At 42.6% G+C, this 26014-nt stretch overlaps 1 protein-coding gene across 2 annotated transcripts in view; it reads left to right on the forward strand.

Annotated features, from left to right (window-relative positions):
* Cers6 (ceramide synthase 6) overlaps positions 1-26014 on the forward strand; it is a 251512-nt gene that overhangs the window by 69689 nt on the left and 155809 nt on the right. For both annotated transcript variants that reach the window (XM_028882011.2, XM_028882012.2), the window contains exon 3: positions 5861-5991. In XM_028882011.2, coding sequence (XP_028737844.1) covers positions 5861-5991 — 131 coding nt within the window. The remainder of the gene's footprint in view (positions 1-5860; positions 5992-26014) is intronic.

The following is a 26014-nucleotide window of genomic DNA, read 5'->3' on the forward strand; positions in this document are numbered from 1 at the left end:
GAATGTGAAGCTCCCTTCTAAATGTGGGGCCATGCTCTATGGAACTACATTGGTCATCTTCTCTGACTCTTGTCTCTGACATCACCAGATGGATATAAGTCATTGTATTTTTCATCTGTCTGTCTTTTTTCTGTGTCTCCTTTCCCTGCCCTACAGGGAAATCTATCATATTTTAAAACCTATAGAGAACAACCACTCAACCTACAGGGAAACCTATCATGTTCTAAACACTAAAGAGAGCCTACCACCATTAGGAAATAATTAGGACTCTTGGTATTTGCCTGAGTCAGACCTAGGTCTGTAAGTTGAAGCAGTATCTTTTTCCTACTAAAGCTGGGCTCTCAACAGGTTTCTTAACTGTTGGAGGCCTTAGAAATCTTCAGATAACATACTCACAGGCTTTCCTGAGGATTGAGTAAAACCACACACACACACACACACACACCACACCCCCCCACACCCCCCACATACACACACACATACCACACACACCACACACCACACCCATATACACACACACACCACACACACACACACACCACACACACCCATACCCCCCCACCACACATACCACACACACGCACACACACACACACACACACCACACACACACCATACACACACATACACACACACACACCACACACACACACACACACACACACACACACACACACACACATCATTTAGTAAACGGTGTCTATTTCAGCCTGTGTTTCCACGCTTTTTTTTTTTTTTTTAATTGCATTGCTCATATGAGGAGGTGAATTACTGCTGCTTCGTTGTGCTTTTTTGAGAGCTTCTGATTCTGGAGTTTGGGGGTGGAGCCAGAGGACCACAGTTATTGATTGCTGAGCCCATTTAAATATACCCAGTGATTATTTCTTGCCAGTGAATATTTTTGAGTGCCTATCCTTTGACTGGTTTCATCCTGTTATCTGAGTATATTTTTAATTTGGGGGGATTTTCTTTTTATAGCTATGAAACCAGCTACCTCACTTTCCTAATCAAATTGGTTCTCAAGCTACGAGGGTAAAAATATACAGCAGTTATGAAGCTGTGTTTCATAGTGTTGAACTCCCTTTTCCTGGGGAGACACGAAACACCTATAGACCTCCGATGGGCTCCAGTGTCTGACAAAAGTACTATTTCGCCAGTGTCCAACTTGGTGAGACCAGTGATTTCATTAGACTTCCTGCAGAGAGCACAGGAAGTGTGTGTGTGCTACTACAGAGTTCCGCCAGATCACAATGGCAGCTGTGTGGAAGCTGGAATGGAGACCCAGCTTCAATGAACTTGACTTCCTATGTGCTGCGGGGCCTCGGAAGATCCCTTGCAGATGGGAAGGGAATGATGGCTGTAATTTCAAATGAGGGTGTCCTGATCCTCCTTCCCTCTGTCTACTTACAGGGACTGGAGAAGTAGCTCAGAGGTTTAGAGTGCTTGCTGCTCTTCTGGAGGCCCAGCGTTTAGTTCCTAGGACTCAGGTCACGTGGCTCGTAAATGCCTGGAACACCAGTTCTAGAGGATTCCAATATCCTCTGTTCTCTCTGGGCATCTGCAGGCACTTGCTCATGTACATGAGAACACACATGTGTGAGCATTTTCTCTCTCTCTCTCTCTCTCTCTCTCTCTCTCTCCACTCTCTCTCACTCTCACATACACATGTACACAATAAATAATAAAATAATTCTTGTATACAATTGTAGACAGGTTCTCTATAATTTGTCTTCATTTTCCTCTTTCTTAATGAGATTGTTGCCATTAATTTTAGCTAACCAGAGGATTATACAAGATTACTGGGAAAGTTTGTGAGTTTTGAATATATTTAAACTGTAAAACTAAGAGAGGAAGAAATGTGAGGGATGGTGTCAGAACAGAGTGTTAACAGTGTATGTTCCTACAGTATAAAAAGGATACAACTAACTCGAATTGAGCAGGGGAAGATGGTGCAGAATCTTCTGACTGCAGAATCACTTAATAGTTGGGAGGCAGTGGATGGACCGTGCTGGCCAGTCCAACAGCAGGAGAGGGTTCTTGAGCAGTACAGAAGCCAACTCCAAGATAATACTGTTGACAGGTGGTGGGTGGAGAGGATGAGGGAGGAGGGGGAGGAAATAATGGTACTTTTACGTGTTGCTCATGTGGATTTGAGCCAGCAAGTAGATAAGAGAAAAAGCCATTAAAATTAGAAAGGAGGAGGCAACATTTTCTATTTAAATATTCATTCATTCAAAATGCATTTGTGAGTCTTGACAATATAGGTACCAGTGGAAAAGATATTAAAGGGTTTTTTTTTTATGTTTATGGAGCTTGTATTCTGGTAATAGACTATTATATTATTATATACCTTTAAAATTAAGACAATTAAGACCACACAAAAACAAAAAGAATTGCAGGGCTAAATTACCATATCATTTATATGTAAATGATAAAACAGATTATAAGAAGAATGTCATTATTTATAATAAAACCCAAGAAGAATAGCACCACAGGAGTATACATTACAGCCTTGTATAAGAAGTGCTTGAGGAAAACATTAAAATACTCTTGGAGGGCATCAAAGGCAAGTTGAACAAAGATGTTAATTAACTTTTCCATTAATTTAAGAAATTGGTATAATCGTTTTACAAATAACAAAATGTTTATTTGCCCTTGTCTCAATTTTAGATATAAACAACCTGATACTTGTCATACAAGTTCTTGTCACATAGAAATATAAATACCTCTGAGTAAAATGTAGCATGTATTACTGAGGCACGGATAACAGACCAGAGGAAGAGCAGAATGAGCTTTTAGTGGGGTCAGGGTGGAAGAGTGCTTTCAGGACATTGGGTAGCCATGGAGCATGTTAGAGTCCTGCTTCCCATAGAATAGCAGTATATATTCAAAATGCACCCTGGGACTAATTATAATTTCTAATAATAATTACAGAGAAGATTGATGAATTCAAACATATTTTTAGGAAATACCTGCATAGTTTTTTAAAAAGCAAAGAATACTGTACTTTTAAAACAAATGATATACTGGCAAAAAAAAAAACCGTTTAGGGTAGAGAAAAATATTTAATCACTCTAATAAATGAAGAAATCCTACAAATAAATTTAGAAAATGTTAATAAGTTAAAGGGGGATAAAACTAGGCAGAGCATGAGCTTGTTCTTCACCTGGAAGCACGGTCTGAGTGGTTTTAAACATGAACAATATTCTTGCATGGCAAAGGGAAAATCAAAACTGCATTGAGAATCTGCTTTTAATGTATCAGACTGGAAGAGATGAGGATACATGGAGGCTTTGGGACATGACTATTCTTTCTTGTAAGAATTTGTAATAAAGTCAGTAAATTCTTAATGTAAAAGAAAATCACAAAAGCACAGACCCCTTGGAACGGCAATTCTTAGTTCCAAGAACGAACCCCAACATTTGCTACGACACACCAAGCTTATTGTTGTAGCGCTCTGAGATGTTTGGGTGCTACCAAAGTGTCTATCAGCAGGACAGACTAGAAAGGCGGAGTCTATCCTTACACTTTGGCATTCTCTGAACTGATTTGGAACCTATCCAAGACACATTATAAAAAGAAAAACCCCTTGGCCGGACGGTGGTGGTGCATGCCTTTAATCCCAGCACTCAGGAGGCAGAGGCAGGCGGATCTCTGTGAGTTCGAGGCCAGCCTGGACTACCAAGTGAGTTCCAGGAAAAGGCGCAAAGCTACACAGAGAAACCCTGTCTCAAAAAAATCAAAAAAAATAAATAAATAAAAATAAATAAATAAATAAATAAATAAATAAATAAATAAAAAAGAAAAAGAAAAACCCAAGTCCAGAGCAAAGTCCACAGCCTGCAGTAACCTGTGTGGTTGGGTGGGGGTGTAAGAATATGTATTCAGTTTTGTTTATGCAAAATAACCCTGGCAAGAACCGATTGGCTGTGGTTCCCTGTGAGAGGAAGAGAGGAGACTGACCCAACAGGGACAGTGTTGGGGTTAGATGGTTTTTAGTTTGTGATTTGTGAACCTTAGGTCTTTTTTCTCCGAGCACGAGTAAACTCAGAAGATTTTTTCTGTCCCCAAGGTCCCACCTCCTTCCTGAGTTGTCGTCTGTTTATGGTTGCTGCTGGAGACAGTGTCATTTTCTTCAACAGTGTAGGGACTAGTTAAGAACAAGAAATTCAGAGGCAAGGTAAGGAAGACAGTAGAGGGTAGTGAGGGTGAATATAGTCACAATACATTATATATATATATATGTATATATATATATATATACACACACACACATATATATATATATATATGACTGTCAAATATTCATTTTTATTGGATAGTAGTACAACCAATTATATTATAGGCAGTGACTCCCCCTGCCTCTCTCATATTTTCAATTAAGAGAGACATAAAAGGAGATGGTGGATTCTCTCATTACCACTGAAAGGAACTCAGGCACATGCCCAACTGAAAGTTGGCAGGTTGCGTTTATAGGCACAAGATCAGAACACTTTGTAACTGGATGCCATTTGCTGTGGTTTAGGGGTATGTGTCTCTCTTAGTTGATTCAGGCTACTATGATAGAATGCCGTAGACCAGGGATTTAAGCAGCAGACATTTCGATTGCACATTTGTAAAGTTTGGTAAAGTCTGGAAGTGTGCGATCTGAGTGCCCATAGTGTCCATTTCTTGGGGTTTGCGAGGAGAGCGAATGATGGAAGGAAGAAGGAGGAAGAGGTGGGTGGAAGGACACAGTGGTGGCTGCAGCCAACAGCAATCAAGTCTCAGTATGAGTGCTCCGCCCTTGGGACCTAGCCTCTCCCCAACGGTTTCACGCCTCACTCAAATGAGACCTTTTAACAGATGAATTGTGGGAGACGCAGACCCCTTGAGCTGCTGAAATGCTTTTAGGTCCTACGTGTACATTCTGTTCCAGCCTGGCCAGTGCGTCTTCTCCCTCCTTCCTTGTTGGCTATTTCCTCTCATCACCAGAACGAAAGTAAACAATAAATAATGGACTGGAGCTCTCTTGGCCAGTTTCCTCTACAGTAGGTTCCCCTCTTGTGATTGTCAGCAAGAGGCTCTTCAACATGTTGAAGGGAGGAGAGAGAGAGAAGGAAGACAGCTAACAGGTAGTAGTTTAATGTATATTTTCACGGTCCTTGCCACAGTCCCCTGTGAGTTCATAAACCACCCTTGTTTGTATTGATAAAGAGACCAAGGCTCAGAATGGCTAGTGAGGTGAGGAATTGGGTCTATTCCTATTGTCTCAAGGTCACCTTGACCTTTTCACCACGCTAGTCCCTTCGGTCATATGTCGTGTTAGGAAGACTAGATGTGTGGTGTGTGAAAGGGATGACATAGGAAGAGAATACGAGGAACCTGTGAAGAATGGGGCGAGAAGATGAGAGAGGAAGTGTGTGTGGGACCAGCAACGGCACCTTGGCTGATGCCTGTGGGGGTTTCCTGTGCTTTCTGTTCTTTCTGCATTGTCTGTTTATAAGACATGTAGGTGTACTCTTTTTTCCTCTGAGAACGTGAACTGCTTGTTGATGTCTCTGTAAATTCTTCCCTTGAAGGCTGATGGAACTGACTCAGCCAGCTGGCTGGTTCATCCTCTCTTGGTTGCTGGTTGCTGATAAGAAAATATGCAAGCTTTGGGGCAAGAGTCTTGCTTTTCTGTCCTGTTTTGGAATGAGGGATCTAGGTTTTATCTTTGTTCATGCCTGGAATGGATGGACGAGATTCTCAGTTCTAAATACCGAAATACCAGCAGGAGAAATTAGAGGGGAAAGTCCAACCATATGTAACATAAACCTTGTAACTGGTGTAAGTGAAAAATGAATGGAAATGGTTTTTCTGGTGCCTTCTTTCATAGCATCCCGATGAGAAGCGACTGGAAGGACTCTCCAAGCAGCTGGACTGGGATGTTCGGAGCATTCAACGCTGGTTTCGACAAAGGCGCAACCAGGAAAAACCCAGCACCCTGACCAGGTTCTGTGAGAGCATGTAAGTTCATTTCTTCTTAAGTTTTTAAAAGAAAAACCTGACTGAGTCTTCATGCCAACCCAGATGTGGAAAACAACAGATATTGGCAGACTCCAGCAGCCTTCGTAAAGCATGACACCTGGTGGAAAAAATGGCTCAGGAAAATCTGAGGAAACGGTAGTTTGTAAGGATTTGGGACTTCCAGTGTGGATTCAATAAATAAACTTCACTTCCTAATGCGTTTCCTTCAAGGAACTAGATGTGAAGGCCTGCCGTGGTGTTCCAACCAGTCATCTTTGAAATATAGCACTGAAAGGCATTTACTCCTACACTTTAGATTCAGTAGACAGAATTTTATCAAGGTTATTTTCCACTAATAAAACTAAGATTTTCGGATATGTTAATCAAGGGAAAATAACAAAGTCCTGCATTCGTAGAGATTTAAGAAATAGCTGTGTTCTATTAATGTATGCATTTTAAGGAGGCATTGCTTGACAGTAGGGGATATAATGAAAAGTCTATTCTGTTTGCAGAATGTGCATTTCATGGCATGTAAACTATGTGCTAATTAAGCTGTTAGAAAGAATGAAAGACGAGGGCTGGGCAGAAGGCTGAGTGAGTAACCTGAATGCAGATCCCCAACATTCATGTAAAAGCTGGGCGTGGCAGCATGCAGCTGTAATCCTCGCACAGGGGAGGCAGGGCCTGGAGCCTCTCAGCCAACCAACCTCGATGAATGGATGAGTTCCAAGTTGAATGAAAGACCTTGTTTCAAAAAACAAAGTGAAGAGTAGTTGAGGAAGTCACCTGCCAGACATCTGTTTCTGGCCTCCACGTGCATGCATAGGTACATAACCCATACAGATACTTCAGTACATGAGTGCACACACACACACACACACACACACACACACACACACACACACACACACTAGAAGATGCACCACGATATCTTCAGATGCTGATATTGGAAACACTTAAGAAAAATCAAAGGATGATCTAAACATTGAGCATATCCGCAGCTAAGACGAGAGGGCCCCATGTGGACTTCATCTCAAGGAATGTGGCCTCTGCTGTGTCCCCAGCCCTTTCTCTGGGGAGCTTTGGCCTGACACCTAATTGCTTCAACAGTAGTGCTGTTGGAACAGTGCTTAGTCACAGCCCTTTCTATTTTGAAATAGAGTTGCATTTGCGTTTTTTTTTTTTTTTTTTTTTCAGGTTTGTCTTTCAATTAGCCAAAAAAGTATTTTGGCATTGCATGATTAAGACTAAGAGAATGAATGAGATACACAGAATCATACCATAAGTTCCTGCAGCTGGGTAGATATGAAGAGAATAAATGGGATCATCAGGAGGGTAGGATATTTATAAAATCTCGGGTGGTGGGGAACAGCTAAGTAGATACAATCTGTGAACTGCTTCTCATACATAAACTTAGTAGCTGTTCTTGGCAGGGTTATGCATCTAGGCTGTGATCAGCCACTGGAATTGCTCCTTGACTTGGTCTTTTGCACCATTTCCAAGGACCTGGACTCCATCACTGACCGTGAGTCTGAGAGGGAGTCAAGTTGGACTGCAGTGTGTGCTCTAGGTCACCTGCTCTCTCCCTCTGGTCCAACTCACTTCCCTGGTAGGACGGTGTAGCCTCTTCTATAACTGACCTTATCATAGTTCTCTTCTTAAACACAAATGTGTCTAGGCCACAGTATCCTGGGGATCTTGTTCAGGTGCAGAGTGTGAGTCCCTGTGTGCGACTAGGCAGCTAAGGTTCTGTGTCTTTAACAGGTCTGCAGGTGCTGGTGGTAGCCCTGGTTCATGCACCACATTCTAAGCAGACACATACATGAATCCAGTGGAGACTGCTGCTTAGAATGTGGTGCATGAACCTGTGTACCCCAGTGGACTTCGATGTAACCTTTAGTTAGAAAAACTTCTAAATGAGTCCTAGAGGTGTGGCGATCGATGCGCAGGCACAATGGAGAGGGAGGGCAACATGTAAAGCATGTGTTAGGATCTCTACCCATAGTATTATCGTTCGTATCTGTGTCAGACAGATATGACCTGAGTAGGTGTGTATAAGTCCATGGTCCACATTAAATAATAGTTAAATGATTGATGTGAACAGTCAGGGACTAAAGATCCAAACAGGGAGATCAGCTGTTTGGAGGCATGTGGGCCTTCCTGGGATGACCACTGGGTCAGTGCTACCACTTGGTCCATGTGCGTGACCCAGTGATGATGACCTCTTGTTGGACACCGTTGTTGACTTCTAGGTTCGCAGTAGTTCTGTCTTGCCAAGAACTGTTGTTCGCATTCTCCCCGTGGATTCTAATGCATTTCTTCTCCAGACCTAGTCTCCAGCTGCTTTTTTTTCTTACTCTACCTTATTCTCGCCAGGAATCATTTCCTCTCAACAACTGCTTCCTAAGCCATATGTGCTGCCCAGTGCAGGTATTTCTACCAAGATATCATTCTGCTCTCTGCAGCATCTTGTTTTGCTACTACGATAACTCCAAAAGCATCCTTCTAAAATATCCCATCCCCACAGTCTGTTGCTTTAAAACTTTGATGATTTTTCTACAACTGAAGGTTTAGTGTTAGGCTCACCAGACTCTGGCCTTAGCTTATTGGAGGTCAGTCCAAATGACCTCTTTCTTCCATAGGGCTGGGCTTTTATTGCCCACGTCTTACTCACATGCCTAATGCAATACTCCTAGCCTAGAATACCCACTACTTCTGTTGTCCTTCTGTCCCTTACCAACTCCTCAAATCCTAGGCACAGACCAAAGTATGGCCTGACTCATGGCTTGGACTGAGCACAACTTCTTTCAAATTCTCAGAACACTTACTGCAATTATTGATGTTTAAAATTGGAATCTCCTCCTGCTTTGTGTGATGACTTAACTGTTCTTAATCTCTTAGATGTATCATAACAGACAGTTAAAGAGCACAAAGACCACACACATTCTTCTTAGCCTTTCCCACAATGCAAAGACTCTACCAAATATTAACTGATGATGGTTTAAAATAGCACTCTTCTGGAGAGAGTCACTGATCTCAGTTACTACATGGTCCCACAGCTGAAAAATGCTTGCTACATGCTAGCCTAGTGTAAATATTTTTGGCAAATTTTCTGACTCTGGAAAACTGGATGAAAATTTCAAAGATAGAAATTCTAAGAGCTGGGTACATAGTACAAGCCTATAGATCCAATTAGTCAGGAAGTTGGTGTGAGAGGGTTCCTTAAGTCTGTGGAATAAAGTGAGATTCCTATCTCAAAACAAACAGAACAAACCAAAAAATTCAAAGGAAAGGATGAAGTGGTGAAGGAGAATGTGGAGAGAATACTATGAGGGATAAAGTAGAATTACATTGGTCATGTGTGTACATGAGTTTTTACCTGTAAAATAATGATCTAGAAGAATAGTTGTCAAACAGGGAAGCTGTACTCATTGTTTTTTTTTGTTGTTGTTGTTGTTTTGTTTGTTTTTTTTTTGTCAACTCAACACAAGATAGAGTCACCTAGGAGGAGGAAATCTCAAAATCTCAAGGAATTGCTTCAATCCGACTGACCTGTGGGCATGTCTGTGGGACATTTTATTTGTTTGATGGTTGATGTGGGAAGGTCCAGCTCACTGTGGGCAGTGCCATCACTGGACAGGTAGTCCTGAGTTATGCATGAAGCAGACTTAGCCACCCATCCATGGATAACAAATCAGAAAGCATTCCTTCATGGTCTCTGTGCTGGATAGTTTTATGTCAACTCGACACAAGCTGAAGTCATCTGAGAGGAGGGGACCTCAGTTGAGAAAATATCTTCCTAAGATCTGGCTATAGGCAAGCCTGTAGGGCATTTTTAAATTAGTGATTGATGGGGGAGGGTCCAGCCCACTGTGGGTGGTATAAGAAAGCCACTAAGTTGCACTCTTCTGTGGCCCCTGCATCAGCCTCCAGGTTCCTGCCCTGCTTGAGTTCTTCTCTTAACTTCTTTGGTGATGAACTGTGATGTGGAAATGTAAGCCAGATAAATGCTTTCCTCTCCAAGTTGCTTTGGTCATGGTGTTTCATCATGACAATAGCAGCCCTAACTGAGACAGTCTCTGATTTAGTTCCTGCCTCCAGGTTCCTGCCTTGACTCTCCTCAATGATGAATTGTGATTGGAAGGGTAAGTCAAATACCATGGAAGTCAAATACCATTTCCTATACAAGTTGCTTTTGGTCAGTATTTTATCTTAGCAACAGAAAGCAAACTAAAACAGATTGGTATCAGGAACATGGAGTATTGCTGTAATAGATTTGACCATGTTGTTGGGAGAAAGCTTAATTGGGCTATTTTGTGGGAGCTTGGAAGATAATACTGAAAGAAATGAAGATGATGAAGATCTGGCTTGTTGAGTTTCAGATGAGAGTTTGAGAGTCAGTCAGTCCCTCAAAAGACTCTATCATATTGTGTGTGTGTGTGTGTGTGTGTGTGTGTGTGTGTGTGTGTGTGTGTGTGTGTGTAATATGTTTAAATTAAGAATCTGGTTTCTGGTCCACTGGGACTAAAATTTCAACTCTGATTAACAGGAGACCAACACCACTGAAAAGTGAAACCTTTGCTTTGGTGAAACATTCAATGCTGGTTAGCTGAGATTGAGAAATCATCTATGATGAATAAGGGACCAACATCATTGGGAAGTCTGGGAAGTGTTTCTTGAGGATCAGCACACAGAAGCTGTGATCCAGTGGGGGAGCCAAGTCTATATCTCAAGCTGGTATTAGAACTTGGTAATGTGTGAGAGTCTCCCCACATGATAGTTTTGAAAGAGTGAAGGAGTCAGAGTAGCTAAGACTCAGCACCATGCAGGGTTGGAATCCCTATAGGAGGCCATTGCTGAAGGTACATCCTCAGTTACAGTGGAGCCCCAGGGAATGAAAGGGAAAGATAGAGAAAGGCTGAAGCATGGTACCCTAAGAAGCCAGGAGACCACTGATGAAGATATAACCTCAGCTGCAGCAGAGACTAGTGTTTTGGAGATTCTGGGATGATGAGATGATTGCCAAGGATAGTGGTAGTGTGGAATGAACCAGCCTGAGCTTACAAGACAAATTTTGTGTGCTGTAGATTCCAAAGCTAGAGAAATGGAGGTATACAAGCCTGTTATACTCCAGAAGATCAAGAGTGAGTCCTAAACACCTGACTGAACTTTTTACACTTTTTGACTTCGGTTTTGCTTCGATCTGATTATAATAGTGTCGTTTCTTCCCTTTTAGAACTAAAAAATATGTAGCTTACTTTGCAGGAGCCCACAGCTAAGAGATGTGATACTTTTAATTAGGAGAACTTTTAAACTGTTGAAAAATTTAAGACTATGGGATTTAAAAAGCTGGATTGTATTTTATATTGTGATATTAACATGGGATATTGGGGACAAACAACAAAGGAAAGGTTATGGCTGAACAATGATGAGTTTGTGTGCTAAGTTGACAAAGGGTCAGTCAGTTGTGCTGGTTATTTTTTTCAACATCGCACAAACTAGAGTCACCTAGGAAGAGGGGACATCAATTGAGGAGTTGCCTCTATTGGATTGTCCTGTAGACAGACCCATGGGCCATTTTATTGGCTAATGGTTGGTGTGGAAGTGCCCAGCACACTAAGGGCAGTGCCACTCCAGGGCAGGTGGTCCTGGCTTATATAAAAAAGCAGGCCGAGAAATCCATAGAGAGAAACCCAGTAAGCAGAGTTCCTCCATTCTCTCTACTTCACTTCCTATCTCCAAGTTCCTGTCTTGGCTTCCCTCCATGATGGATTGGAAAGAGTAAGCCAAATAAACCCTTTCCTGCCCATGTTGCCTTGGTCAGTATTTTGTGTCAGCAACAGAAAGCAAGGACAGACATATTTTATCACCTAGTGAATGTTCCAAATGGATGTGCCAGGGTATTTACCTCAGTTTTAGACATGTTTATTTTAGTATATGTGTCCCATGTGCAAAAACATTCTCATTCATCTCCCTTCCCTAATCTGTCTCCTGGTTAAGAGAAAAGAAATGATGGCTATTCAGCAGGCCTAAAACCACGTTAGAGAGCCAGGGAACACAAATTTTCTGATTTCAGATAATGAGGATATATAACATATATGGATAATAGTAAAAATAATGGATTGTATATATGTATATATAATCTGTAATTTTCTATTAAATAAGCTTTTATTTAAGAAAATGTGGACTCCCTTCAGGGAATAATTGCGTTTTGTTTTCCATCAGTATGAGGTAGCACTTATGTGCCTGCTGAATAATGCTGTGCACACTAATGGTGAGATAATGAGGCCAGTGTCTAGCTCACCCACTTAATGCGCATAGACGGAGTAGAAGTTCTCCAGTGAGTAATGCTCAGAAACACGGATATTCCACCCTCACTGATTGGGATGAATGGAAACTGCCACCATTCTCTGAAAATTAAGAGAGTTACATGTTTCATCTTCTGGACAGTATAACGTGTCATGTCTCTGGGGAATCGGAAAGAGGCAGGGGTAAGATGTTAGTGTCAACAGCCTCCCTGTCACTGGCGCCCAGCACCTTCTTCAGCATTCCTCAATGCCATGGAGCACATTCACTGGCCCATGTCAGAGTCAGTATCCTATGTGGCTTTCATTTAAGCAGTCTGTAATTGGTTGGCAGGACGAGCTTGCCATGTGATAACCTTAAAATGTAGGGTCAAAAATAACCATGCATCAAAGATTAGTGATAATTTCCTCTCCATGGCACTGAGGAACAGAACTTAGGTTCTAGGAGATGACGCCTGACAGAATTCTCTTTAGGAATTCTGTCTCAGAATTAATACACATTAAAACCACCCCCAAATGCAGCGGTGTTTGGATGGTACTCTGTAGTGGCAGAGTCTTGAAGATGTGACCTTGTTCTTCAAAGAAGCCCTGTGGTTTTCTTAATATCTAATTCCACTGGATTTGGGAGAACATGCCAGTGGTAATGAAGGCTTAATCGGTTGTCTTCATGCCATCAATTTGGTCACTGTGAGTGAAATTGCTATTTTATTTGGATAAATGAACAGTGCTGTCTTGTGACCTTAAAGAGGAAATGGAACTAATAATTGGGGTGGAGAAACGGGAGGCGAGTTGCCCGGGAAACAAGTAGCCAAGGCTCTTAGACCCTTTAATTTCAGATCGTCCAACCACATCATGTGGTAAATACCTTTACCAAGTTTTCATAACCAAATATTTGCTTGCAAATGAGCACCTCAACAAAATATCTGTAAACTATTTCCCTATCTTCCTAATTCTAGGAAGAAGCAAATTTTACCAGAGGAAAAAACTCAGAATTGCTTTTACATCAACGTCTTTTAAAAAAATTTACTGACAAAACTGGCAGTTTCTTTCTTGTGATGTCCATGCTGGCTTTTAGTAATGAATGCAGTTATTTTTATTGATTGTGGATGGTGGTGGTGGTGCCGTGTGTAATGTGTGCCTATTTGTAGAACCCAAAGGATACTTACCCTGTGAAGACAGGCTCTCTTCATTGGCCTATCGTTCACTGAGTGGGTGTTTCTGGGTCTGCCTGTCTCTTCTTCCCTGGTGTTGGAATCATAATGGTGTGCCACCATGGCCGGCATTTTTATGTGGATACTAGGGATCCAAACGCAGCCTCTCCAGCATTTTGCCAGCAAAGCTGTGTATCCAGCCCACCAATGCAGTGTTTGTTGTTGTTGCTGCTTTGTTTTGTTTTTGTTGTTGTTTTTTTAGAGATGGAGTAAGAAATTGTTATGGTCTAGAACAATGGTGTCTTTCTTTCTTTCAGTATTGGGATATAGGCTCAGCAGTGCTTAGATACTGATTCCGAGTCTGAACAAAATCTGATCACACAGTTGGAATCTTTATTCTTGAAAAACACAGAATTGAGCTATATTGCTGCTTTTGTGATGGTGGGAGTGACTGTCCACAAACAAGAAACTGTCCCTGGGTTGCTCCGTACCATCACTCAAAATACATAGATGCCTAATCACTTCTCAGTGTAGTGCCTGCTTTCTACCACTATTGGACACTGTTATTTAAATACTTTATAACCTGTGGGTTGCATTCGGGCCAGCTTTAGTTTAGGAGCCAGAAGTCAGCAACCGTCATGTAAGTAGCTGGAAAGGAAACCAGCATGGCCTTCATCGTAATTACAGTTCTGCTATTGTGGTTCCAAAGTAGCTGGAGACAGTACCAATGGGAATAGCTGACTTCCAAGAAAACTTACTTTATTGAGATTGAAATTTGAATATATCATTTTCATATTATGAAGTATTAGGTTTTTAAAGCCCTTTCAGCCATTTAAAAAAAAAATGTAAAACTCTGCTAAACCCTGGGACCATACTGCAACAGATAGCTGGCTGAATTCAGCACGGTGGCTCATTGTTTGCTACGCTCTGCCTTGGGATCGTAAAACTAGACTGGTATTTCTTTTGGCATTCCAAGACAGGCAATGTGGTCCCCCAGAGTCTGGCATAGTCACCTCCCAGAGTTCCCATACCATAGTAACATCAGGACACATCTGGAATTGGATGTCCGTTACCAGTATTCCTGGGACATGGTGTCTTGAGGGAACATAGCTCCATTTAGCCCAGCTGGCACTTATGGAAGCTTTTGTGTCCTCACGGTGGTGTCGCTCTCATGGTGTAGTAGCTCATAGACAGTATACCGCTCTCCTTAGACTTTGGCTTCAAGCCTTGCTTCTTCTTTCTATTCTAGACCTGCAGTCTGTAACAAAGTCAACTCAGCCTTTCCATTGGGATCCAGCCCCTCACATTCCCCATACCAGATGGCCAGGCGTCTCACTCATGTGTACTGGCTAATTGCAAAAAAACAGACTTCTGCTAAAAATATCAGACAAGGCATACCTTGGTCAGTTGGCTGCTTATTTAGTACATTTGTGCTCTGCTTATATTTAGTCCATTGGTTTCACTTTAGATTCTGAATTTATTATGGTCTTTTTGATACTAATTTTCAAATACTTGTATGCAACATGGAGCTAGATGAAGAAAAAGAAGAGGAATAATCAAATTTATTAAGGCTAATATTCATAATGAATGTTTACCTCCCAATTTTTAAGCCCATAAACCATTTCTCCTTCTGTTTTATCTATTTTAAAATATATTTATTTCTGATTTAGGTTGGTCCTGAAGTCGGTATAACCAATTTTGAAGGGTTATAAAAGTATGTATAGTATTCACTAAAAATTAGGAGAAATTACTCAAAAGCCTGTTGTACAGAAATAAGTATTTATCATTTAATACTTCCAGAGTCTCATAGTTCATCCATGTGCCCACGCAAATATACATGGCAAGCAGTGCTGTGGATGTGTGTTTAGTAGACTGGTACCCACAGACAGATGGCAGATCTGGGAAGGAAAGGAGAACAGTGAGTTGCCCATCGGCCAGTTCAGTGGCCTTCAGTTCTACCTGTGCATCCCTGTGCTGTACCTGTGTTTCGAGAACTGTGCTTGAGTGAGCTTTTTATAGAACCTACCTGTCAGACTGCCCAAAGAAGGCTGCCGAAGCACCATGTCCTTGCAAGTGTTACAGCTCTGGAGGGAAAGGTACCATGACTGTCAGAAGAAGTCAGGCTATTCCTACAACTGTGAAGGGAAGGTATCCTGGGTACCTACAGCTGTGAGGAGAAAGGAATCCTGACTGTGGGGAGGTCAGGCTATGCCTGAAGCTGTGTTTTGGTGGGGGATGATCTCCCCACAGGATATGGCAATCCTGGTCCTTCCTGTCTGAGCAGCTGAGCTCTGCCCCACACTGCTAAGAGAGTTTCCCAGCAGAGGTGTCTGTGGCTTCTCCGCTCCACTCCACTAGGGAGTCTCCCAGCAGAGACTCTGCTCCACTGTGGCAAAAGAAGGTCTTCACCCAAAACTCTTTCAAGAGATTTATTTGGGAAGGAGGAATCCAAGAGAGTGGCTGGCTGCCTCTGCCAGGGTGGAGAAGGGCAGCTGCCAACTGAACAGGCCCAGGGCTTCTTAGGGGTGGAGTTTTTCCAGGGAGAAGATTTTCAGGGTAAGAATTGGTCAGATTTCAATCTCTGAGCTTGGATAAACTGGGAGATTGGCAGGATTGCCTGCTCAGGGATTGGTTGGTTTCCTGCTAAGGGATTGGTTGTATTTCTTTGGCTCTGATTTCAGGGCCAAAATGTGTTTCTTTTTTTTTTTTTTTTTTTTTTTTTTTTCTTTTTTTTTTTTCCTTTCATTTTATTTTACAATACCATTCAGTTCTACATATCAGCCATGGATTCCCTTGTTCTCCCCCCTCCTGCCTCCCTCCCCTTCCCCCCAGCCCACCCCTCATTCCCACCTACTCCAGGGCAAAGCCTCCCCCAAGGACTGAGATCAATCAACCTGGTAGACTCAGTCCAGGCAGGTCCAGTCCCCTCCTCCCAGACTGAGCCAAGTGTCCCTGCATAAGCCCCAGATTTCAAGCAGCCAGCTCATTTACTGAGCACAGGACCTGGTCCCACTGCCTGGATGCCTCCCAAACAGATCAAGCCAATCAACTGTCTCACTTATTCAGAGGGCCTGATCCAGTTGGGGGCCCCTCAGCCATTGGTTCATAGTTCATGTGTTTCCATTCGTTTGGCTATTTGTCCCTGTGCTTTATCCAACCTTGGTTTCAACAATTCTCGCTCATATAAACCCTCCTCTTTCTCGCTAATTAGACTCCCGGAGCTCTACCAGGGGCCTAGCCATGGATCTCTGCATCCAGATTCCTCAGTCCTTGGATGGGGTTTCTAGCATGACTACTAGGGTGTTTGGCCATCCCATCACCAGAGTAGGTTAGTTCCGGCTGTCTCTCAACCATTGCCAGCAGTCTATTGTGGGGGTATCTTTGTGGATTTCTGTGGGCCTCTCTAGCACTTTGCTTCTTCCTTTTCTCATGTGGTCTTCATTTACCATGGTCTCCTATTTCTTGTTCTCTTTCTTTGTTCTTGATCCAGCTGGGATCTCCTGCTCTCTTTCCCTCGACCCTTGCCGTTCATTGCTCCCACTCATGTCCAGGCTGTTCATGTAGATCTCATCCATTTCTCCATCACTGGGCGATCCCCATGTCTTTCTTGGGGTAGCCTCCCTGGTGATGTGAGTAACAGTCCAGTCATTCCAGTCATCCTTGTTCCACATCCAGTATCCTCCTATGAGTGAGTACATACCATATTTGTCTTTCTGAGTCTGGGTTACCTCACTCAGGATGATTTTTTCTAGGTCCATCCATTTGCCTGCAAATCTCATATGTCATTGTTTTTCTCTGCTGAGTAGTATTCCATTGTGTATATGTGCCACATATATTTATTCATTCTTCAGTTGAAGGGCGTCTAGGTTGTTTCCAGGTTTTGGCTATTACAAACAATGCTGATATGAACATAACTGAGCAAGTGCTCTTGTGGTATGATTGAGCATTCCTTGGGTATATGCCCAAGAGTGGGATAGCTGGATCTTGGGGGAGATTGATTCCCAATTTTCTAAGAAAGCGCCATATTGATTTCCAAAGTGGTTATACAAGCTTGCATTCCCACCAGCAGTGGAGGAGAGTTCCCCTAGTTCCACATACTCTCCAGCATAAGGTGTCTTCAGTGTTTTTGATCTTAACCATTCTGACAGGCGTAAGGTGGTATCTCAGAGTTGTTTTGATTTGCATTTCCCTGATGATTAGGGATGTTGAACAATTCCTTAAATGTCTTTCAGCCATTTGAGTTTCCTCTGTTGAGAATTCTCTGTTTAGTTCTATAGCCCATTTCTTAATTGGACTGTTGGTCGCTTTGATGTCTAATTTCTTGAGTTCCTTATATATTCTGGGTATCAGTCCTATGTCAGATGTGGGGTTGGTGAAGATCTTTTCCCATTCTGTAGGCTGTCACTTTGCCTTGTTGATTGTATCCTTTGCTCTCCAAAGCTTCTCAGTTTCAAGAGGTCCCATTGAGTGATTGTTTCTCTCTCTGGTGTTATATTTAGGAAGTGATCTCCTATGCCAATGCATTCAAGACTACTTCCTACTTAGTCTCTTCTAGCAGGTTCAGAGTAGCTGGATTTATGTTGAGGTCCTCGATCCACTTGGACTTAAGTTTTATGCATGGTGACAGATACGGATCTATTTGCAGCCTTCTACACATTGATATCCAGTTATGCCAGCACCATTTGTTGAAGATGCTTTCTTTTTTCCATTGTACACTTTTGGCTTCTTTGTCAAAAATTATATGTTCATAGGTATGTAGATTAATGTCAGGGTCTTCAATTTGATTCCATTGGTCCACATGTCGGTTTTTATGCCAATACCAAGCTGTTTTTATTACTGTAGCTCTATAGTAGAGCTTGAAGTCAGGGATCATGATGCCTCCAGAGGTTGTTTTATTTTACAGGATTCTTTTGGCTATGCTGGGTTTTTTGTTTTTCCATATGAAGTTGAGTATTATTCTTTCCAGGTCTGTGAAGAATTGTGTTGGTATTTTGATGGGGATTGCATTGAATCTGTAGATTGCTTTTGGTAAAATTGCCATTTTTACTATGTTGGTCCTGCCTATCCATGAGCATGGGAGATCTTTCCATTTTCTGACATTTTCTTCAATTTCTTTTTTCAGGGACTTAAAGTTCTTGTCATATAGGTTCTTCACTTGCCTGGTTAGTGTTACCCCAAGGTATTTTATGTCATTTGTGGCTACTGTAAAGGGTGATGTATCTCTGTTTTCCTTCTCAGCTTCTTTGTCCATTGTATATAGGAGGGCTACTGATTTTTTTTAGTTGATCTTGTATCCTGCTATGTTGCTGAAGGTGTTTATAAGCTGTATCAGTTCCTGGGTGGAATCTTTGAGGTCACTCAAGTATACTATCATGTCATCTGCAAATAGGGAAAGCTTTACTTCTTCCTTTCCAATTTGTATCCTCTTAATCTCCTTATGTTATGTTATTGCTCTGGCTAGAACTTCAAAAGTGTGTTTCTTTCACTGGTCCTTTTTAACCTTTTGACTCTAGTTTCAGGACTAGGGTGTGTTTCTTAAACTGGCTTTGGTTTCAGGGCCAAAGTGTGTTTCTTTGGCTCTAGTTTCAAGGCCAAAGTATATTTCTTTCACTGGCTCTGGTTGCAGGGTCAGGGTGTGTTTCTTTGGCTCTGGTTTCAGGGTCAAAGTGTATTTGTTTCATCCACTGGCTCTGGTTGCAGGGTCAGGGTGTGTTTCTTTGGCTCTGGTTTCAGGGTCAAAGTGTATTTGTTTCATCCACTGGCTCTGGTTGCAGGGTCAGGGTGTGTTTCTTAGGTTCTAGTTTCAGGGCCAAAGTGTATTTCTTTCACTGGCTCTGGTTGCAGGGTCAGGGTGTGTTTCTTTGTTTCTGGTTTCAGGGCCAAAGTGTATTTCTTCATCCACTGGCTCTGGTTGCAGGGTCAGGGCTGGCTCTGGTTTCAGGGCCGAAGTATATTTCTTCCATTCACTGGCTCTGTTTTCAAGGTCAGGGTGTGTTTCTTTGACTGACTCTGGTTTCAGGGTCAGGATGTATTTCTTTGGCTGGCCCTTTTACCCTACAGTCCTATTCTTTATCTTCAGGATCTGTGAGTCATCTACCTCCGAATGATGGTGTAGTCATTTATTTGTTGATGGGGTATACCCGTCCTTACAAATGGCCACATAATGTAAAATTACATGACAGAACAAAATAACATAAGTCATAATAACATTTCATCAATGATATGCTGAAAAATGTAGACATCTAATAAAAATAGCAGCCCAGTTTCTCACATATTAACTGATTAAGAAATACTCAACTGCTATAATAACTAAGACGCTTTTGCTTGGAAAAGTCCTTGAGTTTGCTTGTTGATGTTGGCATTTTGGTCTGTCCAGGCTGCCTTAAGAAAATACCATAGATTGAGTGGGTTGAGCAGAATTATTTTGTCACAGTTCTGGAGGCTGGAAGTCTGAGGTCAAGATTTCATTGAGTTTGGTTTCTCTCAAATATTTCCTTGGCCAGTACTTTGAGGAACTTCTCTCTCTTTTCATAAAGACACCAGTCAAACTGACCAGGGTCCTGTCTGTATGACTCCATTTAGCCTTGGCTACCTTCAATGCTATCTGTGAAGGTACTCACACTAGGAGCTAGAGCGTCACCAAATGAAGTTGGGAGGTACGCTGGTCAGACAAAGAGAGTATAGGAAAGATTGCAGACTGTGAGCTGCTGGAAGGTGATCAAAGGAGGTTATCTGAAATATCCAGTGGATGCGATGTGGATGCATGGGCGGATGCATGGGTGGATGCATGGCTGTGCATTCCTGGGTGTATGAGTGGCTGTGCACACATGGGTGGATGTGTGTGTGTGTGTGTGTGTGTGTGTGTGTGTGTGTGTGTGTATTCCTAAGCCCCTCTGCTCTGCACAGTGCAAATTGCTTCACTCCTCTAGTGTTTTTTTGTTTGTTTTGTTTTGTTTGTTTGTTTTTGCAGAGGAAGTGATACAGAAGCAAATATGAAATTCATGTTAATACTCACACGGGCAGACATGTTCTCACAAGCCTCCCAGAGAAACTGATGGAACAGTGGAGTGGTAATGAGGTGAGCTGTGGAGCCAGGCAGTCTGAATCCAGCCTTCTTTTAAATAAAACCCTGTGGGATGTTTGGAAAAATAGTTTGGCAACCCCACGCCTATTTATTCATAAAATGTGTATTAATAGTGGCTACCACATACAGTTGTTGAGTTCATATACAGAGGTGTGTTGTACCTAGTAAGAATGTAGTGATTGTGAACTGCCTTTAATGTTACATATTTTCTGCATTAGTCAAGTTTAGAAAATGTGTAAAGTAGCAAATAGCTGTTACTCTTTCAAAGCTAACCCTACCAGTGGCTCCTTCAGAGCCATGGCTACCTCTCTTAGAAGAGGTAGCTCTAGTCATGTTGTTTTAGGGAAGAGAGATTCAAGGAGATGCAAGGACAGCAGTCTTTCAGTTTACAAAGAAGCTCTTATATTCTGTGGAAGCCAAGGAGGCAGAATCAGCGTGCATCTGCAGAACTATTGACTGGGGCATTACACACACATGAGAAAAAAAAGATACAAAACCAATGTGAGACCAGAGCCTAGGGACCATTGGCTTGCTGCTGTGCAAGGATATGACAGAAATGGATGAAAAAAGGTGTCCTACTTCAGCAGGGAGTGATGCCTGCTGTGTGTGCAGAAGCCAAGGCTTTTGAAGCACCACATGAGAAATGTCAGAACATGCAGTGAATATCTTTGAACCACGGAGGTTTCAAATCTGCCCAAGTGATTCTGAAAGGACACAGTTTGCCTCTACCAGAGGGGAGGAGCAAAGCCTGGTGCCCAGTGGCTCTGGCCTCGGGGAAGCCTCATCTGCTATGGCAGGACAGTATGACGAGCTTTAGCAGGTCAATGTGGCTCCTGGAGACAGGTGCCCAATGTTTAACGTGATCAGTGTCAGTCCTAGGGGCTGAGGTAGCAATGCTCTGGAACAAATTTGAGGGTAGACGTCAGATGCACCTGGTTCAGGTTCTTGCTCAAGCTGTGTTACCTTGGTGAATAAATTCACTCCAGCAGATGCTGCTGGTACAAAAAGGTAATGGTAAACTGTGGGTTAGAGGATGATCCTGGGAACAAATGAGATAGGGTACATGTCATGTGCACAGTGCTGTGTCTGCTTCCCTTTCCACTGGGCTCACAAAGCTGAGTGAGCAGACATTTCACAAGGGCGATGAAGTCTACCCCCCAAACTACTAGCCATAACTATATATAACTATATAAATCCCTGTGTGTGTGTGTGTGTGTGTGTGTGTGTGTACATATATATCCTATATACACCTCTTCTTCAGTACCTCATTGTTGCTGTCATCTTAGTTATTATGAATTTTGTATCCTAATTTGCCATCAGGAAAACTGATGCAAGCCAAACTTGGTGAGTTTTTGTTTTGTTTTGTTTTGTTTTTTGTTTTTTGTTGTTGTTAAATGTGTAGACTACACCACTTTTCAATTTTTATTTAATTTTCTGTGTATGGATATTTTGCCTACCTATATATCTGTATAACACGTATATACCTAGTGCTCAGGGAGACCAGGAGAGGGTACTGAATTCCCCTGGAACTGGAGTTACAGAGGGCTGTGAGATGCCATGTGGGTGCTGGGAATCAAGCCTGGGTCCACTGAAAGAGCAGCCAGTGCTCTTAACCACAGAGCCCTCTCTCCAGTCCCGAGGCACTTATTTTTAATCCCCATCTTTAGGAGGCAGGGTCAGGAGGACAGTAAATTTAAGGTCAGCCTGGCTACACAGTGGATTTGAAGAAAGCCTGGGATACATGGCACAATCCTATCTCAAAGCAGCAACAACAAAACCAAATATCAATACAGGAAAAAGAGAGAGAATTACATTTTGTGTTGTGGGGCAGGAGGCTCTTTGTGGCTCCTTCTCAGCTTTGCCTTGCCAGGGGCAGACAGTTTATGTTTCAGTATTTAGTTCCCTTCTGGCTGTTCATCGTCCTCTCTGATTAGCTCATGGTGACCATATTCCCTTTGGGGGGAGGGGGGCGGGCAGCCTAGAGTCCTTAAAGAATCCCCAGCCATTGCTGATGTGACGGATAGTCTTCAAAGTTGGCAAATGCTACTTTACTCCTGAGGTTCGAGTCCAGTTCCTAGTAACTGAGTAAGGGGTGACGGTAGAGCTGTGTAAGATAGTGGGTGGGGGATGGGCATTTCGACTGAGAAATAGGGCACACAGCTAGTTCTCAAATGGGAGGATTTGGGCAGATTTTAGATGGTTATAGGGGAGACAGGTTAGATTATTCATGGGTCCCTCCAAATGTAAGTTTCTAGTAAACCTTCCATATAATAAGAAATTTAACTAAAAGATAATCAGGTGTACCACTTTCATTTTAAATTAAAAATGAACTGTTGGCAGTGTCTGCAAAGCTATTGTGATTGGAAAGCACTAAATATGCCAGAAGAAGAATTATTTTAAAGTAGCCTGCTGCTGCTTCTCTGTATCTTAGCAGATATCCAGCGTAAGGTTAGGGGTGCTGTTCTGCAGGTCTGCTGTGCCCCAGGCTATTGGTGCAGGCACACATATGCTTGCTTACGTCATCATAGTCCGGTTAGGGTCAACAGAACTGACATTAAAGCCCCACACCGCAACCGTACTGCCTAATTTGTGAAGGTTCTGCTAATAACTCCTCTATTTAGTCAGGTATAATGAAATCACAAGCTTTGGGCTTTAGTGCCATCTGGCAGTCTCTTATAGATACAACGGGCACTTAATGGTTGTCTGAGTCTTACGTCTTGGAAAGAGGAGAGAAAGAGATACTCAATGAAGCTGGCTGAAGATGTGGTGAGGTCTCTAAATTGAACCAACACCTCCATGTAAGACGTTAGGTGTCCAGAGCCCTCTTACCCATGAGGGAACTGGGAAGGAAGTGGCACACTGACTGTTAGCTCCCAGGTGCCATAACTTGGATTTGTAGCCAGCTCTTCCTAAATTATTTCTCCTGTACAGGGTTAAGGCTGGCTCCCGAGCCTATATGGAGTTGTGACTAGAGCGGGTACAGAGAAGGGGTGGTGCAGAGCTTATCTGCTTACAGTGGATTCCTTCTCCCCATCAAGGTGATGAAACCCTACCAGGAGAACCTTTGGCTTTCTTCTTTCCATACCCATAGGACGTTTGCTCTGCAGGGCTGGTGGTTGATGACCTCCTCATTCTTTGCGTCTATCTCTGCTGTATTAAATATGCTGGAGCCCTGGGTCCTGAGGCTGTGCCTTACTTAACCTTTTCATTCCCATGGCTCAGCACAAGCCTGGCACTTAGGAAGAGTCCAGTAAATATCTATAGTGTGAGACAGTTATTTGGGCTTCAGGAACTGCTTTGAACCTTTGGGGACTGGCAAATTGACTTTAATTAGAGAAAGCTTGAGTTCCAGGGAAGGCTGGTGGGGAAGGGGGGAAGCAAGTCGGGAGGGCTTTTTGTCTGAGGAGTAAATTTGAGGATGACAGTGGTAGATAGAGGGTAAAGAATGCCCTGGAAGGTGCAAAGGCTGCCACAGGGAGCAGAAATCATGGCGTGCTCATTTGTGCAACTCTAGTCAGCATGGAGAAGGATGAGCAAGGACAGACAAAAGGCAGCTGAGCCCTGCTTGACCAGCTCAGACTGTCCTCTCGATACTGAGGGCCACCTGCTCTTCCGCTTCAGTGTTACCACTCGGCCTGCTTTCATAGAAATGCCGTGGTTACTGAGTGTGGCTCACTTAAGAACACAGTCGGTTTTGTGTTATCTGATAGCAACCTGTGACTGAGCTCGAAGTATTTTCTTATAAAAACATTTTGCTCACTAAATATAAATCTCTCTCTAGTAGACATGTAACGGTGATTTTGAGTAGGTAGCTTCCTGAACTCGGGTGGTCTTCCAGCCTCTTCTGAAGTAAGACGGGGCTATCATAATACATAGAATTGACACAGTGCTCCTCCACACCCCAGAGTTTATATGCTATAGACACTGGCAGTTCATCATCAAAAGGTCAAGAAAATAAAGCTAAATTAAATTATCATCTTTCTATTCACTATGCCTATTTTGCCTTGTTTATCTTGAAGTCTAGTGCTCTATGTATTGGACAAGAGAGCCAAGTTATTGTATCATGTTTTACAGGGGGAAAAACCCTGCCAGAATATAGGACCAAGGATAATGGGTCTTATACTCTTAACTCAGTCCTCTGCAGTGAAACTCAAACAAAAAAATATAAAGTTAAATTAAAATTATCCAAATCAACAACAGCAGCAGCCAACCCAAGACATGCAGTCAGCAAAGCATGAGTGTGCTTGCAAGTTTCTGTGGTCTGGTGAGAACTTGAGACTAGGAATGTCCCAGAAATTCCAGAACAAATCGTGTACCCTCAGAATCTCATCTACTTCATTTTCCCATTGATTATGGAGGCCCAGTTTCATGGAAGGGGCTTAGTGCTTGATATTGGTGAAATTATTAAGGTCACTCCATGTAGTTAAAAGGGAGGTTTATTAGTGGTGTAACTTACAAATGAAGGCATAGGTAGGTTGCAGGGTCTGGGGAAGGTGTGTCGCAGTCCAGTGGTGTTCTATGGAGAACTCTGCTCGGTCAACCTCCACCATCCAGGGTCCAGGAACAGAGAGAGTGGCGCATCTGGATCTCGGGTCTTCAGGGCCCTTTCTTGGCCCTGCCTTGTAGGCGTGACAGTTACCGAAGCATCAATGGGGGTTCGAACTTCTGGAGCAAAGCTGGAATGACTACCCACTACAGCTTGACACCAGATCCCTATTTTCTAAGTGCTCAGAGTTGAGGAGGAACATGGGACATGACAGTTTAGATCAGAATTACAAGAGCATTCAGCTGTTCTTGTTCATGGACTAAGGCCTCATGTTGTACTGAGTGAACTAGCAAATGAGATTCAAGAGTGCCATATCTAAAAATCAGGAAGATCGATTTCTCTATATGAACATTATAACAGCTTTAGGGAGTAGAATCAGTATTGAAGCATGCAGCCTGAGATACATCTCAATTTTACTTATACAATTTCTGTCATTAGAAGGACATTTTGTGTCCAGGGAGCCCTTGGCCATACAAGTGACCATCGTGTAATAAGATCCAGCCAGACTTTCCTATGATGTCTGTGTCCATTATTGTTCCAGGCGCTTGGAGACCCAGTGAGTCTGAGATTCCATACTCACTCAGGAGCCTTCATCGAACTGCCTTCTCGTTGTCCCTTCTCAGTGGCTGGGTAAAGGTGAGGCGAGGACTAGGTGAATGGCTGGTGGGAAAGGGATAGCAGAAATGGCTTTTGGCTTTTATCAAGTCCATTGGTGCATGTTTGCAGAAAAAAAAGGAAACAAGTGAGAAATTTTCAGAGTATGAGGAAGGTGGTCATGTCTGTATCTTGTGGATTAAGAGATGAGGGGCTGAAAGCTGCAGGTAGCACATGTTAATGACCCCACACAGATATCAAGAAATGGCCAATGCAGAATCTTTCTAATGCTGTTATCTACTTGTCCTTTTCATTCAATGGTCTTTTCTGCCTTTGTTCATCA

The sequence above is a fragment of the Peromyscus leucopus genome, chromosome 4 (assembly GCF_004664715.2).
Source record: "Peromyscus leucopus breed LL Stock chromosome 4, UCI_PerLeu_2.1, whole genome shotgun sequence".
In the NCBI taxonomy this organism is placed as follows: domain Eukaryota; kingdom Metazoa; phylum Chordata; class Mammalia; order Rodentia; family Cricetidae; genus Peromyscus; species Peromyscus leucopus.